Raw genomic sequence first — 13,379 nt, 5'->3', positions numbered from 1 at the left:
TCTTCTAAACTTTCCACGGTATGCATCCGATGAAGTGAGCTGTAGCTCACGAAAGCTTATGCTCAAATAAATTGGTTAGTCTCTAAGGTGCCACAAGTACTCCTTTTCTTTTTGCGAATACAGACTAACACGGCTGTTACTCTGAAACCTAGCATTATAAAAGTAAACACCTAACACTGGGGCTTTGACCCCTTAGATTGGTCACATCATTAATTCACATACATATGCACTCCTGTGCGCACACGTCTGCATGCCCATTGCTTCTGGAAACTGAAGTTAACCCCTTTCACCACTAGAGGAAGATAGAATTCTTTTAAAAAGTCAGTAACATCTTTTGTTGGCATAAATGCACCAAAGAAAGAAAGGAGAGGAAAAATCTTGAAAACCTTTGCATCTGATTCTGATCCAAGCCAGCTGCAGTACATCCTGGGCCCTAATAACAATAATAAAAAAATATGAATGAACTAGTGCCAGATTTACAAAGATATTTAATGCTTTCACCAATACAGCTCAACTGAATCTTATCCAGACTTCTGTACTTGGTCCTGGTTAAATCCATCACTAATGTCTAGATACCTCACCTCCTCCCATCACTCACAAGGCTGTGCTTGTAAAAACACATTTACGATACCAACTCCTCAAACGCTTGTTTCCTAACCCTGGGTGTGAAACTTCACGTGTGAGCAAATATTGGCTTGATTGATGGGGTCATCTGAGTTTCCACTGACTGTGGCCTGGTGGCCCATTGTGCAATCACTCAACTACCCCTCCCGCTGCTCCAGAAACCCGGTAAGAAAACAATTATTTGGTGTAGCCCAAGGACCTCAGCCACAGGAGGTGAAGGGACCATCATAAAAACTCAGTCACTCCATTCAGATGCTATGGGACAGCAGAGCACTATATGCATGTGGTACTGAGAGGCATCTCCAACTTCAGAAAACAAAGGCTTCGGCCAGTGGGGCTAAAGGAGCTATCTGAGCAAGTAGCAGAAGAATGGTTCTCTCTGATCAATTTTGCCACACTCTGTCAGAAGGTAGTGGTGACACACTCCTTCCCCCTCCCCAATCAGTACAAAACAGCATCTGAACAAGATAAAGCACATGATAAGACAGAAATTCCTGTCTGAAGGAGACTCACATTTCCAGTAACAGTGAAGAACCACCCATGGAAACTTTCAACGCAGCTGAATAGTTGTGGTTTCTTTTATGAACTTTATTAATGAAACGGTGCTAAGGGCCTTTGTCACCTGACAGCTGCCCCCTCACTCCTGACTTGGGCTAATTATAAAATACAAGTAGAAAAACAACTCTCTCTCATCTATTTTCATTACTTCCCTCCACAACTGCCGTTCACACCCATGACTGCAACCAACCCTGGGCTTCCTGTTGTATTCCTTGAATAAGGCAATTGCAGAATAAGTGCAACCACAGGCTCTGATGATTGAAAATCGCTAGTGTGAAATCTTGGTCTCCAATAAAACCAATGGGAGTTTTGCCATTGACTTCAGTATGACCTGGATTTCACCCCTAGTACCTGGGGACTCTAGGTTCACCACTACTTTATTTATGGGGCTCAGATGTCTATTGAGGGCGATCTGTAAGTGCTGTTGTAGCCTCAATTCTCCCCTTATTGATGCAAATGTTAACTTCCATGAGAACATTTCACTGGCCACTTCACACCACCACCAACTCCAATCTTTTAGATCCGCCCTGCTCTGATAGTCTAGGCAACAAGGAGGAAATCTGCAAAATTTGCTCCAGTCTGTTTGGAGATTAAAGTCAAATTGCCAGGAATGGTGATTTGGGAGATTAATGGAGCTCCAGGGAGGAAGAAGACCGAGTGTATTTCATCACCAGCACTGTCTCCGTTCTTTCCACTGCAAGACAGAAGCCTCACCATGAAGCTGCCAGGCCATCCTTGCCCTGAGCCAAATGTAACCATGCAAGTCCTATCCGTTTATCAGCTTATCCCCCCACCTGCTGCAACCCTGGCCAATATAGAGGATCTGTCAGACATAACATCTTGGGCTCCGGTTTTCAGGGCACCCATGGAGTTCACTGATTCCAGCAGGATTTGTGGATAGCAGCTCTGAAAATCTGGACTTCCATATGTCTCAGAAGGACTCCATTTCTATAACAACTTCACTACTCTTTCTGTCCCTTAGTAGAGAAGATACTGACCCCTAGCCCTTGGAGAACTAGTTGTTCTTACGGCCATAGTAGGAATAGCAGGTGCTAAAAAGAGAATTACAATAGGTACCCACCACACATTACAGTTCAATCTCTTTTGAGGCACACAAAGTAAATAATAGTAATAAACTATGACGGGAAAATCAATCAGTACAAACGAAGCACCGTTCACGCTGTATTCCAGCCTTCTCTGTCTCACTGTTAGTGCTTTGATTAATGAACAGCAATCTGGTAATGAGGGGAGCAGCTCACCACCAGGGTGTAGAGAAGCAGCAAGTGCTACAATGGCAGAGTTCAGACTAACCAGCATGAGGTTGTCTTTAGAAAAAGGCTCATTTATTCCAGGCTTCTAGAGAGAAAAAGACCATTAGCACAGGAGGGGCCGGCGCATTCCAGGGCAGAGCTCACCGGGAGCAATGCCTATGGGAGCAACTTGGTTTTCAGTTATGTGTTCTACCTGAATATTTAGAGGCACATTCTGATCCCCTTACTCCCCCTAAATAGAACTGTGCCCCACTAGCAGACCCGTGGAGGGACATGAGTACAGGAGTCAGAATCTGGCCCTTACTACTGTATTTAATCATAAATTTACATTGGTGTGAAGAACTCAGGCTAGGTCAGAGAAGGGACGCAGCTTAATTCCTTCTGGACCATATTTAAGACCAGCTAGAATGAGGTGCAAATCAATCGAGTTATATCCACTTACATCAGGAATTAATTGGGCTCTTTTCTCCTCTCTCTTTCACCTTGTTTTGCTTAGTTGTGAATTATTCTTTACTTTTTACAGCTTGGCTTAATTTTCTTCCTTCCTGCACATTCTGGTCTTCTCCGAGCACAATGCTAGGACTCGGTCCGTGTCTGGCCTTCTCTGAGCACTGTGCTGGGACTTAGCCCTTGTACATTCTGGCCCTCTTTGAGCGTCACACCAGGAACTGGCTCCCTGCATGTGTTGGCCCTTTCTGAATGCCATACCAGGATGGGAGCCCTGTGAGTTCTGGCTCTACATGGGCTCTGATGGGACTTAAGTGTGCTTCCATGGGCATTTCCTCACTGTTTTGATAGAGCCATAATAAACGAAATTACTGCAGGCTGTGCTGGTGATTCCCTTTGGTTTCTCCGGACCCCTTTGTTGGCAAAATGAACCGGCTTGTAGAGCACTTCTCTCCTGAGAGCGCAGGGAGCACCGTGCTTTAGTGAGGTACTTATAAGAGGAATAGTTATGGTGACTTTAGCTCAGAGAGGAAGGGACATTCTCCAGTGGATCAGAGGTACCTACCCCTTCCCATCACGAAATGCTTCCAGAGTCTACTTGTCAGCCCTGCAGTTAATGACAAGAGAAGCGAACGGGAGACAGTGCAAGACAGACGCCATCCTTCTCCTAGATTGCGGTCTGAATTCTTCCACTCTCTTGTTCTGTGTTTTCCCTTTTCTCCACCTTCTCCTGAAGCTGCTTACCACTGTGCAGATTGAAATAGAAACTTCATGTGATGCAGGACACCCCTGACCAAAGCTGACAGGTTCTGGTGCAGAAAAGGGGAAACTAACTCTTTTAGCCCTTTAGTCTGGGGCCTTGCTCCGTGATGAACTGCGTAGGCTGAACTAGCCCGCACATCCTTCCTGATAACCTCCAACCTGCTGTCTGCTATTTACATACTAGCTGATTCTGGTGCTGCAGTTACTTTGCTAGCTGGCTTGTCCTGGCTTGTTATTCCCCCCAGGCCTGATCTGCAGCCTAGGGTTTTCTATATGAAAGCACCACCTCTCCATCTCTCATGAGGTCTATAGTTTGGAATAAAATCAATACTGCTGTTTGTTGCTAAATTGACAAACGGCTTTTGATACTAATATCTGATGAAGCAGCTGGGCTGGTATAGATATTTACACTCAGAACAGTTTTTCTATCACCCACCATCTGTTTTTAAAGGGTCTTTTTTTCCCCAGTGACTAATGGCGCATTTAACCCCCGAGAATCTGCTTGTGATCTGAACATCAGAGGGTTGCTGCAGCGGAGGAGCAGAAAGAGACGGCGGGGGAGGAAGGGGGAGTGTGTGAAACAGGACTCATGCAGGAGCTTCCTGTTGTTCTAAACTTGGCTTACTGGTAAGGTTTTCAAGTCAAACTAGAAACCTCACCTGATAGGGCAGCTGCCACTCAAATGCTAGACAGGCGTATCAGAATTGGCCTGTGTGTTCATTCAGAGCCTTGAGCCTATTTCAATGTATCACTCTATATATCTATGTGACTCGGCATTGTCCTGTGGCTAGGGCACGAGTCTAGCAGTCAAGAGACCTGGGCTCTATTCTTGGCACTGCCACTGACCTGTTGTTTAATCTCGGGCAAGTCCCTTCACGACTCTGTACCTCTGTTTTCCCCATCTGTATGATGCAGATAGCAATACCTTCTTTTACAGATGGAAATCCTAAGAGCTAAGTGTTATTGTTCATCTTGGAGACTCAGGGGTGGGGGCCTGGGGCCAGAAGAGATTTCCCTAGAAAGACTCAGGGGACAGTCTCTGAGAGCAGAGGAAAGTATCACGTGGAAGGGTCAAGGATGATCCTTGAAGGCTAATGGTATCTTTGCAGAGAGACTGAGCGCTATCTCCAGAAGCATAAGAAAACTCTGTGTGCCTTGCAAGAGTCTATGAGCAGCAGCATTGCAGTGGCTGAATTAGATGATCTGCTCAGGAAAGGGACAGTCAGAATGGCCACACTGGTTCCATCAGGTATTGTGTGGGAGCTACAGAGCTCTGCCGATCGAAAAACTACTACTCCAGACTGAGACGTCTCAACCAGATACTGTTAACATGTGGCTAAATGGCCATTTAGCAGCCAGGGCAAAATAACCTGATTTGTTTCACTTGTTGCAAAAATCACATTGGGAGTCAGGTCTTCCATGCTGCAAGACTGTTGCACTGACCCACCATAGATTTGCCCACCCACCTTCCCGCCTTTCCTTGTGTGGATAAATCTGATAAAGCCAGTTCTCATCTGGGATTATTGTTGTTGATTACCCCTCCCCCATTTTAATCATTTGGTGCCACACACCGCCACACAGGACAGCTCTACAGTGAAGGACCCTAGGGCAATGCAAGTGCACGGCAGGCCCTGATTAGATGCATTTATAGATGGGCTGGCCCACAAGAACTTTGACAACTGGACAAGGCAGTTGCAATGGGAAAAAACAAAAGAACTTGTAAGAGACGAACCAAGCATTTAGTGGCTGGCAGTTTTCTTGTACATTTTAATTTTGTTCAGTGGATAGAACAATAGAAACAGTGCTACATTAAAACAGAAATTGCAGTGCTGCACATTGTCTTACAGGCCCTGTAACAAGACTGTTCTGATGTGTGTGCACATGTAACTCACCCTCTGATTTACAGGGGGACTAGATGTACAGAGCAGACCCATCGGGGCAATAATCCCTGAATAGAAATTGCAGATGATTTGGGTTCCAAGGATGTTATTTCTCAGAGCTGCAAGTCTCTTAGCACACTTAAAAGGGGAAGTAGTGAACCAGCCACAAATGCAATCAGTAGGTCTAACAATATGGCTAGATTAAATCCCGTGCTCCAGCTCATTCAGCATTAAACACAGATGCAAAATGCTCGATTGTCACTGTTGCAGAAGCCCTAAACCCCTGGCTGTGCCTTGCCTCCCCAGAGTCATCATGAGATGGAGTAATTACTGCAGCTTAAAAGCCCCAATTTTACGTAGCCATTTGGCATGTCCTAATCCTCCTGCGAGCACTGGGTTTACACACAAATTCTGAATCCCACAGCACTGAATTCAGTCTGCCTGGATACAGCATTCTGATTTCAGCACCTGGTCACTGCTATAGCCCTCCAACCTCAGGCCATGAAAATGGTTTGGCATAAACCAACACAAATATATAAGTGATGTACAGACATGTCTATAATTGCAGCTGACCTCCATCTAAACTTGGTAGGGAGGAGTCTGCTTTGTGCATGCTCTCCCTCCCTGGCAAATTGTGCTACCACTGCTGTCTGCTACTGCAGAACAATTGACAGGTTAGCCTCCAGCCAGCATGCTGATGCAAAAGAAAAACAAATAGTGTAATAAAGTTTGCATGAAATTCTTACATGCAACAATTCCCCACTGTGCTGACCTGTATGATACTGACTTACATAATACAGCATAATTTAAGAGTTGGGCAAAGCAGAATGGAAAGTTGTCTTTAGTTTGCTTTTCTTTATTATCATAAATACTTGCCCCACCTCTGATGACTGTAAACCACTATTGACATTACTTTAAAGCTATATAAATACACTTTAATACCCCACCCACGACTTACTGGTACTTTACCAAAAATATAGTAAACATAGCTTGTTTTACTAGAGCTCTGTGGGAACCAGAATTTTTGTGTGTGGAAAATGCCATTATTTTTGAGATCTGTTTTTGTTCTAAATTGGAGCAAAACATAGAATTTCAAAATTTCCTATGAAATTAAATTTTTGAAAATGTTTTGGTTTTGGTCAATTGAAAGATTTCATTTTGATTTCAACTTAAAAAAACAAACAAACATTTCAAAACCAAAAATCAACACATTCCGTTCTGAAAATGTCAAAATGGAATGTTTTAACATTATCAGAAGGCTTCATTTTGATTTAATGATATTTAATCAAAATGATCTTCCTTCTGTGGAATGTTTCGATTTTCATGTAATGCACTTTTTGGTGGAAAACCATACCATTGGAAAATTGTCGACCAGCTCTTCTTATTGCAATTACTTAAGGGTAAAGAAATAGATTTTCCAACAGTTCATTTTTTAAAAAGATTTTTATTTCCTGGTTCTGTAAGTGTTCTTAGAGAATAAATAGCTCATCAAGTGACAAGGCAATTACCTTGGATGTTGGAAATCTCACCTTTTCAATTTAAGATTTTGAAGAAAGTTGAGACATTTTCCAGCCTCCAATTACAAACCTTCAGCAACTTGTATTTTAAGAGTCTGATGTAAACTTTGCTTACTTACTATAGGCCTATACAAATCAGATGCATCTTCAGTAGAGATGGGCCTGAGCCCAATCTCCAGATTCAAACCCTGGATTCCAATTTTAATGTGGTATATTGAAGCTTGAATGTTTCTTTAATGGACTGCCTTATTGATACTATTTACTTGTATCGTGGTAGCACCTAGAAGTCCCAGTATTGGACCAGGACCCCCATTGTGTTACGTGCTGTACAAGTGAAGAACAAAGAGACACTCCTTGAGCTAAAGAGCGAACACCCTGAAATTTGGGAAAGCTTGGATTCTAATCTGGATTTCAAATCCCCACACCCAGGAGAGTTCAGACTGGGATTTTTGGCCCATCTTTATTCTACAATAAATTAAACCAATTTCCAATTAGTTGTCTGGTGGGCAATTTGCTTAGTTATTGCTTCTAATCCCTTACAAACTCTGAATAAATGTTGTCTGCTACCCAAGGATGATTAACAGATTGGCTGTGCTCAAAAGAATGTCTGGGTGACCGTGGGAGGTGGGGTTGGTAATTTAAAAAGATACATCACAAATAAGAACTAGATGAATCAAAAACCTGGAACTGAGCCCCAGTTCCAAGGGTGGATCTCAAACCTATCTCTGGAGCAGGCGGAATCCAAACACAGATGCTGAACACCCTCAAATTCGGAAAAAAACTCATTCACATTTCAAGCCTGCAAATTTGTAGATACCAGAGGTTAGTTGGCCCCATCACAAAGAGGAGGCACTTGGATCAGGATCCAGATCCTCAGCTGGTGTATATTGTCATAGATAGCCTCATTGAAGTCAGTGGAGTTATGGCAACGTACACCAGCTGTGGCTCTGCCCCTTGAGTTCACATCTGGGGATCAGATGGGGAATAAAGCTTCCAGCCCACCTCCAATAATTCAGCCTGGAAAAATGGATAAGGATTACACATACTATACAGGTTGCCAGACACCTGTGTAAAGGAATTGGGCGTAGTAGAACTGGGAGCTCTGCCTGTTGAGCTAGGGATGACTCCGCTAGTTCACACCAGCAGACACTCACAATTCCTTACAGTATCAACGGCCTTGGGAAACACAGTAGGTGCTTTAAGGTGCCAGGAGACTGCATCTCTTCCGTGGAGTCACTCCTTCTACAAAAAGAATTCGTTCTATCGTCTCATCCAACCGCAGTCTCTATTGCCACCTTCCCATAGTCTCTGCATAAAGATGGTTCAACACTAAGACTTGTAATCTCAGGACATTACAAATACCTGGAAAATGCCACTCTGACATGTATCCTAAATGATATTGCCTTCAGCTCTTGTAAATGACAGGTGACCTCTAGAGAATCATGCAATGTGCTGAGTACACCAGTTATTTGTTACCCCTTGCCACAGAATGGCTGCATGTCATTGCATATGTATACTATAATCTGTAAATAACTTTGGGGTTACAAACTACTAGGAGTGGTATAATCTCTTGACTCCCCACACTGCAGAAGAGGGCAGATTCCCAGCATATGGAGGGGGACAGACAACTAACTATTCTCAGATAAATACTTGCTATGAACAGCTTTTCAAACATTAATGATGTGATGGGCACAGTAGCAGGGAATGAGAGGGAAAATAGGCAGTGATTTTTATAAGGTACCATAAGAAAAAATAAATAAAGTACACCACTGCACGTGTAGGCCCAGTCTGGCAAGCTGACCAGTCAGAAAAAAGTGCATCGCCGTGGAGAGGCACCCAGCACACATGAACATCAGAGACACCTCCCAAGGAGAATGCAGTCACTCATCTAGCAACTGAGACAGTGCCGGATGTTTTGCTTGGGCTTTGTGTGCCTTTTTATTACCAGCTGCTGCATGCTGGCCTGAAGCACTGAAACCAGGGACTTTGGATGAGCACAGGAGCAATGACAACTTTCAGGGTAGAATCCATCTAAAAAGGGAGGCGAATGGGGAGGCCTGGATGACTCAAGGGAAAAGGGATATACAGCCACAGGTCCCTGTTTCATTTATTCCAGGTCAGTAATGGTGGACATCATTATTATTGGAAGGCTGCTGTGAACATTAATTTGGTGGTTTCAATCCAGTGCCTAGTGTACAGGCGTAACATTTTCGAAAGCACATAAGTGGCAAAGAAGCTTACGCCCCACTGACTCAACAGAAGGCAGTCCTTTGAAAACGGGGCCTACACTCCTAAGTAATTTGGATGCTTTTGAAATTTTTACCCCAGCTGTCTACAGCCAAGTGTGATACTCATTGGCTTCCATTCTGGCAATCATGGCAGAGGCCAAGGACTGAATGGGTCATGAAAACTGAACTTCCCCTAGAGGAAGAACTTCCTCCATCTTCCTCTAAAAATGCCCCCTCCCATTCAGAGCAGGCATGTTGGCAGATGGCAGTGCTGGGGAAGCATGTAGGTCTCTGGGGTAAATGCAGATATCCAGTTTCCAGGAGTGTTAGTCCTGCACCCTCCAACAGCACTAAAATGCATCATCTTCTTTCTTGCCACCTCCCTATTGGGAGTCAGCGACTTTTATAGCCTTCTTCCAAAACTCATGATTGTATGCCTGGCTGTCATGCAGATTGGTCTCTTTGAGGTCTACAGATATTTGGTCTACATACCGAATCTTCGGTCTCCTCTTTTGTCCTCTTCTGTCTACAAACATTGCAAGAGCCATCCTACCGATATTGCTCTCAGGTCTCCATACCGACATAACCTAATCTTCCTCAATTTGTCTTCAATCAGCAACCCACATTAGGCCCCTTACAACCTCATTACATTTCCTATCACAGAGCATCCAACCATTTGAAAATCTCAGCATCTTCATTTCCATGGCGGGGAGCATACTGATTTCCTGTCTTGTGGCTGGCCAAGTCTCTGTTCCGTAGATTAAGATAGGTTGAGTTATAGTTTTATACACTCTACCTTTTAATTATATTGGCATCTTTTTGTCACAGAGAACTGGAGTCAGCTCCCATCGTTTGCACCAAGCAGCTTTAGTACTAAAATATGCTTTTGAAATTAAGGATTGAAGTGGTGAGACTAGTAAAATAACAGTAACAGGGATAAACTAAGTGAAGTGTGGGCAGATTTGGAAAGGTTTGATTTGCCATTGGGGTGCTGGGAGTTTGCTTTGTTGAGGGTGCCATGACTAGGCAGGCTCTTGACAATTGCTAAACAGAACTGAGGTTTAAAGATAAAGGGAAAATCGTCATTTTCATTCATTCCAGGAACAATGATTATTTTCTTTCCCTCCAACATGACTGCACATGCATGTACACACAGGGTGGTGTAGCTGCTGAGGGTATCAGCTGCAGTGTTTCTGTTGCTACTGGGCACCCTGTAGCTTCTTTAATGGAACATACTCAGCTTTTCACTTTGGATTGGGCGTGGGGCACTCCATAGATTCCATGTCCTTCAACCTGACCCTCATCCTTTATCTCCCTATAGATTTCACTACTCTGGTCACGTCAGGAGATTAAATGAGGTCCATCTTTATACACAATAAATTACCTCAAGCTCCCTCTCGAGATCTTTGGCCTTCTCATATGTTAAACAGCTGCCGACTCTGAATGGGGGATCCAGTGCTATGCTGGTAGCCATGTTCTCATCCATGTCCTAGCTACCTAGCATCTGTGACATTGTTAAACACACAGCTCTGATTCCATTCAACACACAAATTCTGCCAGCAGCAAGAGTCCCCAGCCAGCAAAGATGAAACAGGAGCGGCCGGCACTGCATCAGAGAATTCTGAAAGCCCCAGCTCCACTTTACTGTGTCCTTTCATTGCCACTGAGCTCCACTTTATTTGCTGCTCTTTTTATAGCTGATCTTCGTCTATCCAAATGGTTTTACGCTGCTCTTCCCCAATCTTCTCCTTAATTATTCGGATGAGATCTTCAATACTGCTCCACATGTCTGCCTCTAAGGGGGCATAAAGGCATGGTAGTGCCTCCAGTTCTTTCTCCTTCTGGCGACACACGCGTAGGAACTCCTCCTCAGTCTCTGGCTTTGGCAACAGCTTCCTGCATCAGATGACCAAGCCGAAAATAAGCAAAATAGGTTTATGTTTAAAGTGAATCCCTACAATCTCCCTCTCTCCCAGCAAGAGTTGATGTAAAGAAGGGCAGAGGAGAGCTAGAACATCACAGCTACTTCGGCCATGTTCTCTCCCACCAAAACTGACATGGGGAACAATGAAGGAGTGCTCGTTGTAGGGAAATTATCACTACTCCAGACCCAATCTTTCCCATCAGGAATCACTGTAGGGAATGGCACAGGAGTGCTAAGTATGGGGGAGCACACAGATATTCCAGTTCAGTGCCATCCTCCTGCAACAAACATTGCCATCAGGAGTGGTGATAAAGTGCTGGATTTGGGGAAAATCATAGCTACTCCAGTGGTCATATTTCTAGGGAGGAGTCATGAGAGGAAATCGTGCCATACTGAAGTACTAGATTAGCAAGAAGAAGCTCTCTCTCTCTCAATGATAAAGTCATTGGACTATAGTGTTATTCAGTGACAAAGACAGAATAGCAAATGTTTGAAAGATTTTATATGTTACCTGAACCTCTTGATGTTTTTCTCTGAGACTCTGATAAAGATAATAATAGGATATATCTTGGCTTTGATTAAATCCTTTGTGCAGCTTATTCCAGCTTCCAGTAGACAATGCTTATTCTAAAAACAAAATCATAACAGGGTCATGAGGGAACATCCACAGCACTAATATCTTGTGGTACAGACAGACATATCTCAACAGGGTCAGGTGAATTGCTCTTCATTCATCAGACCTGATGTAAAACCTTTAAATGAAATGTACATTTCAGGTCCAAACTCCTCCCATGAATTCAAAACTAGCCAATCAGACAAAAGCTAATTTTAATACTCAGTATGAGAGCTCTCCTTTTGCAAAGATTTAAAAATGAGTGACTCGATCTAAAGATAACAAACAAGCTAAAATACTATAAATAAAAAAATAAAGTCATACATATATTATATATTCACATGCACAGGTGTGGTCTTTGTTCAAAGAGAACATATACTGTAATTTCTTCTGAAAAACAACCAACTACTCACTTTAATCCTCCTTTTTTTCTCCACCCTGTAACAAATACACTGTATTTGAAGCTATCTCTCTGTCTTTGACAATGTTATCTTTATACTGCATATCATTGTCTCTCTCTGTGTCCCAGTCTATCCTTTTCCTTGTCTAGGTCCCTGTCTCTCTCTTTTGCATTTGCACACAGATAAAACGAAAGGGGGACTGACTAGGGAAGAATGGGTAGGAAATGAAAGGGTATTTCACTATGTCAAAGTAGGCCATCACAGAGAGAGAGCGCGAATGTAAAAGGATATGGTTAAGGATCAAAAAGAAAGGAAAAATAACTGCACAAAGCTAAAGCTATTTGGGGAAAGATAAATAGAAATCTGGGAACAGGATGAGAAAGGGAGAAAAAAGAAGTTACTCTGAAAATATAAGCCCTTAATGTGGCAGTTAATTGACCACTTTGTTTATGAAAAGCAACCCGCTCTGTAGACAGACAGCCTAAATACTGGCTACATTCCACTCCCCTCACCTTGGCAGTGACGGCCTCAATATTGGCAGGTACAATGCATTCATAGGTGTTTGGATTCTTCTCTCTGGAAAAGATGACAGTCTCCGTCCTTTGCTTCTTTAGGAACTCTTCCTTTGTTACAATATCTGGAGAGGGAGGGGGATGAAGGCAAGCTTAGTAGGTTCACATAATATGTGCACCTAGGAAACTGTCCAGCGGGAATTCAGACAAGACTCTTTGATGGTACAGTGAAAGAAGACCAAGAGTCTTTCTGAGTGCTGGTCTCATTTCATTCATTTAATTGAACTGAAGCCTTGGCTCAGTACCTCAAATATGGCTTGCCCCAGTGAATTTCTGAGCAATCACCACAACACAATCAAGGCACCAAATGATGACAATATGATGCAGTAAAAACTATACCAACACCTAAGATCCAAGAGCAATTATGTTCCACAGCACCAAATCACAAGGCTGGAATATTACACAGTAGCTGAGACAGCATTTCACACAGTAATATGTTACTATATCACCACATTATTACTGATGTTGCCATGGGGCCAAGGCGTCCAAGTGCCATTGAACTAGGTCTTGGACAACCACATAACGGAAAGATGGTCCCTCCCCCAAAAAGCTTACCCAGCTCTTCTACTCATACTAAATAAA

At 43.3% G+C, this 13,379-nt stretch overlaps 1 protein-coding gene across 1 annotated transcript in view; it reads right to left on the bottom strand.

Moving 5' to 3' along the window:
• Positions 1 to 6,999: 6,999 nt before the first annotated feature.
• The window catches only part of CARD11 (caspase recruitment domain family member 11), a 70,983-nt gene continuing 64,603 nt past the window's right edge, over positions 7,000 to 13,379 (bottom strand). Inside the window, exons 22-24 of the mRNA XM_077828977.1 lie at positions 12,738 to 12,862; positions 11,723 to 11,838; positions 7,000 to 11,183 (exon numbers count right to left, since the gene is read on the bottom strand). Coding sequence (XP_077685103.1) covers positions 10,979 to 11,183; positions 11,723 to 11,838; positions 12,738 to 12,862 — 446 coding nt within the window. The 3' untranslated portion in view covers positions 7,000 to 10,978. The remainder of the gene's footprint in view (positions 11,184 to 11,722; positions 11,839 to 12,737; positions 12,863 to 13,379) is intronic.

The sequence above is a fragment of the Eretmochelys imbricata genome, chromosome 10, assembly GCF_965152235.1.
Source record: "Eretmochelys imbricata isolate rEreImb1 chromosome 10, rEreImb1.hap1, whole genome shotgun sequence".
Lineage (NCBI taxonomy): Eukaryota > Metazoa > Chordata > Testudines > Cheloniidae > Eretmochelys > Eretmochelys imbricata.
The sequence above is the reverse complement of the archived record's forward strand: the minus strand, read 5'-3'. Positions and strand labels throughout refer to the sequence as shown.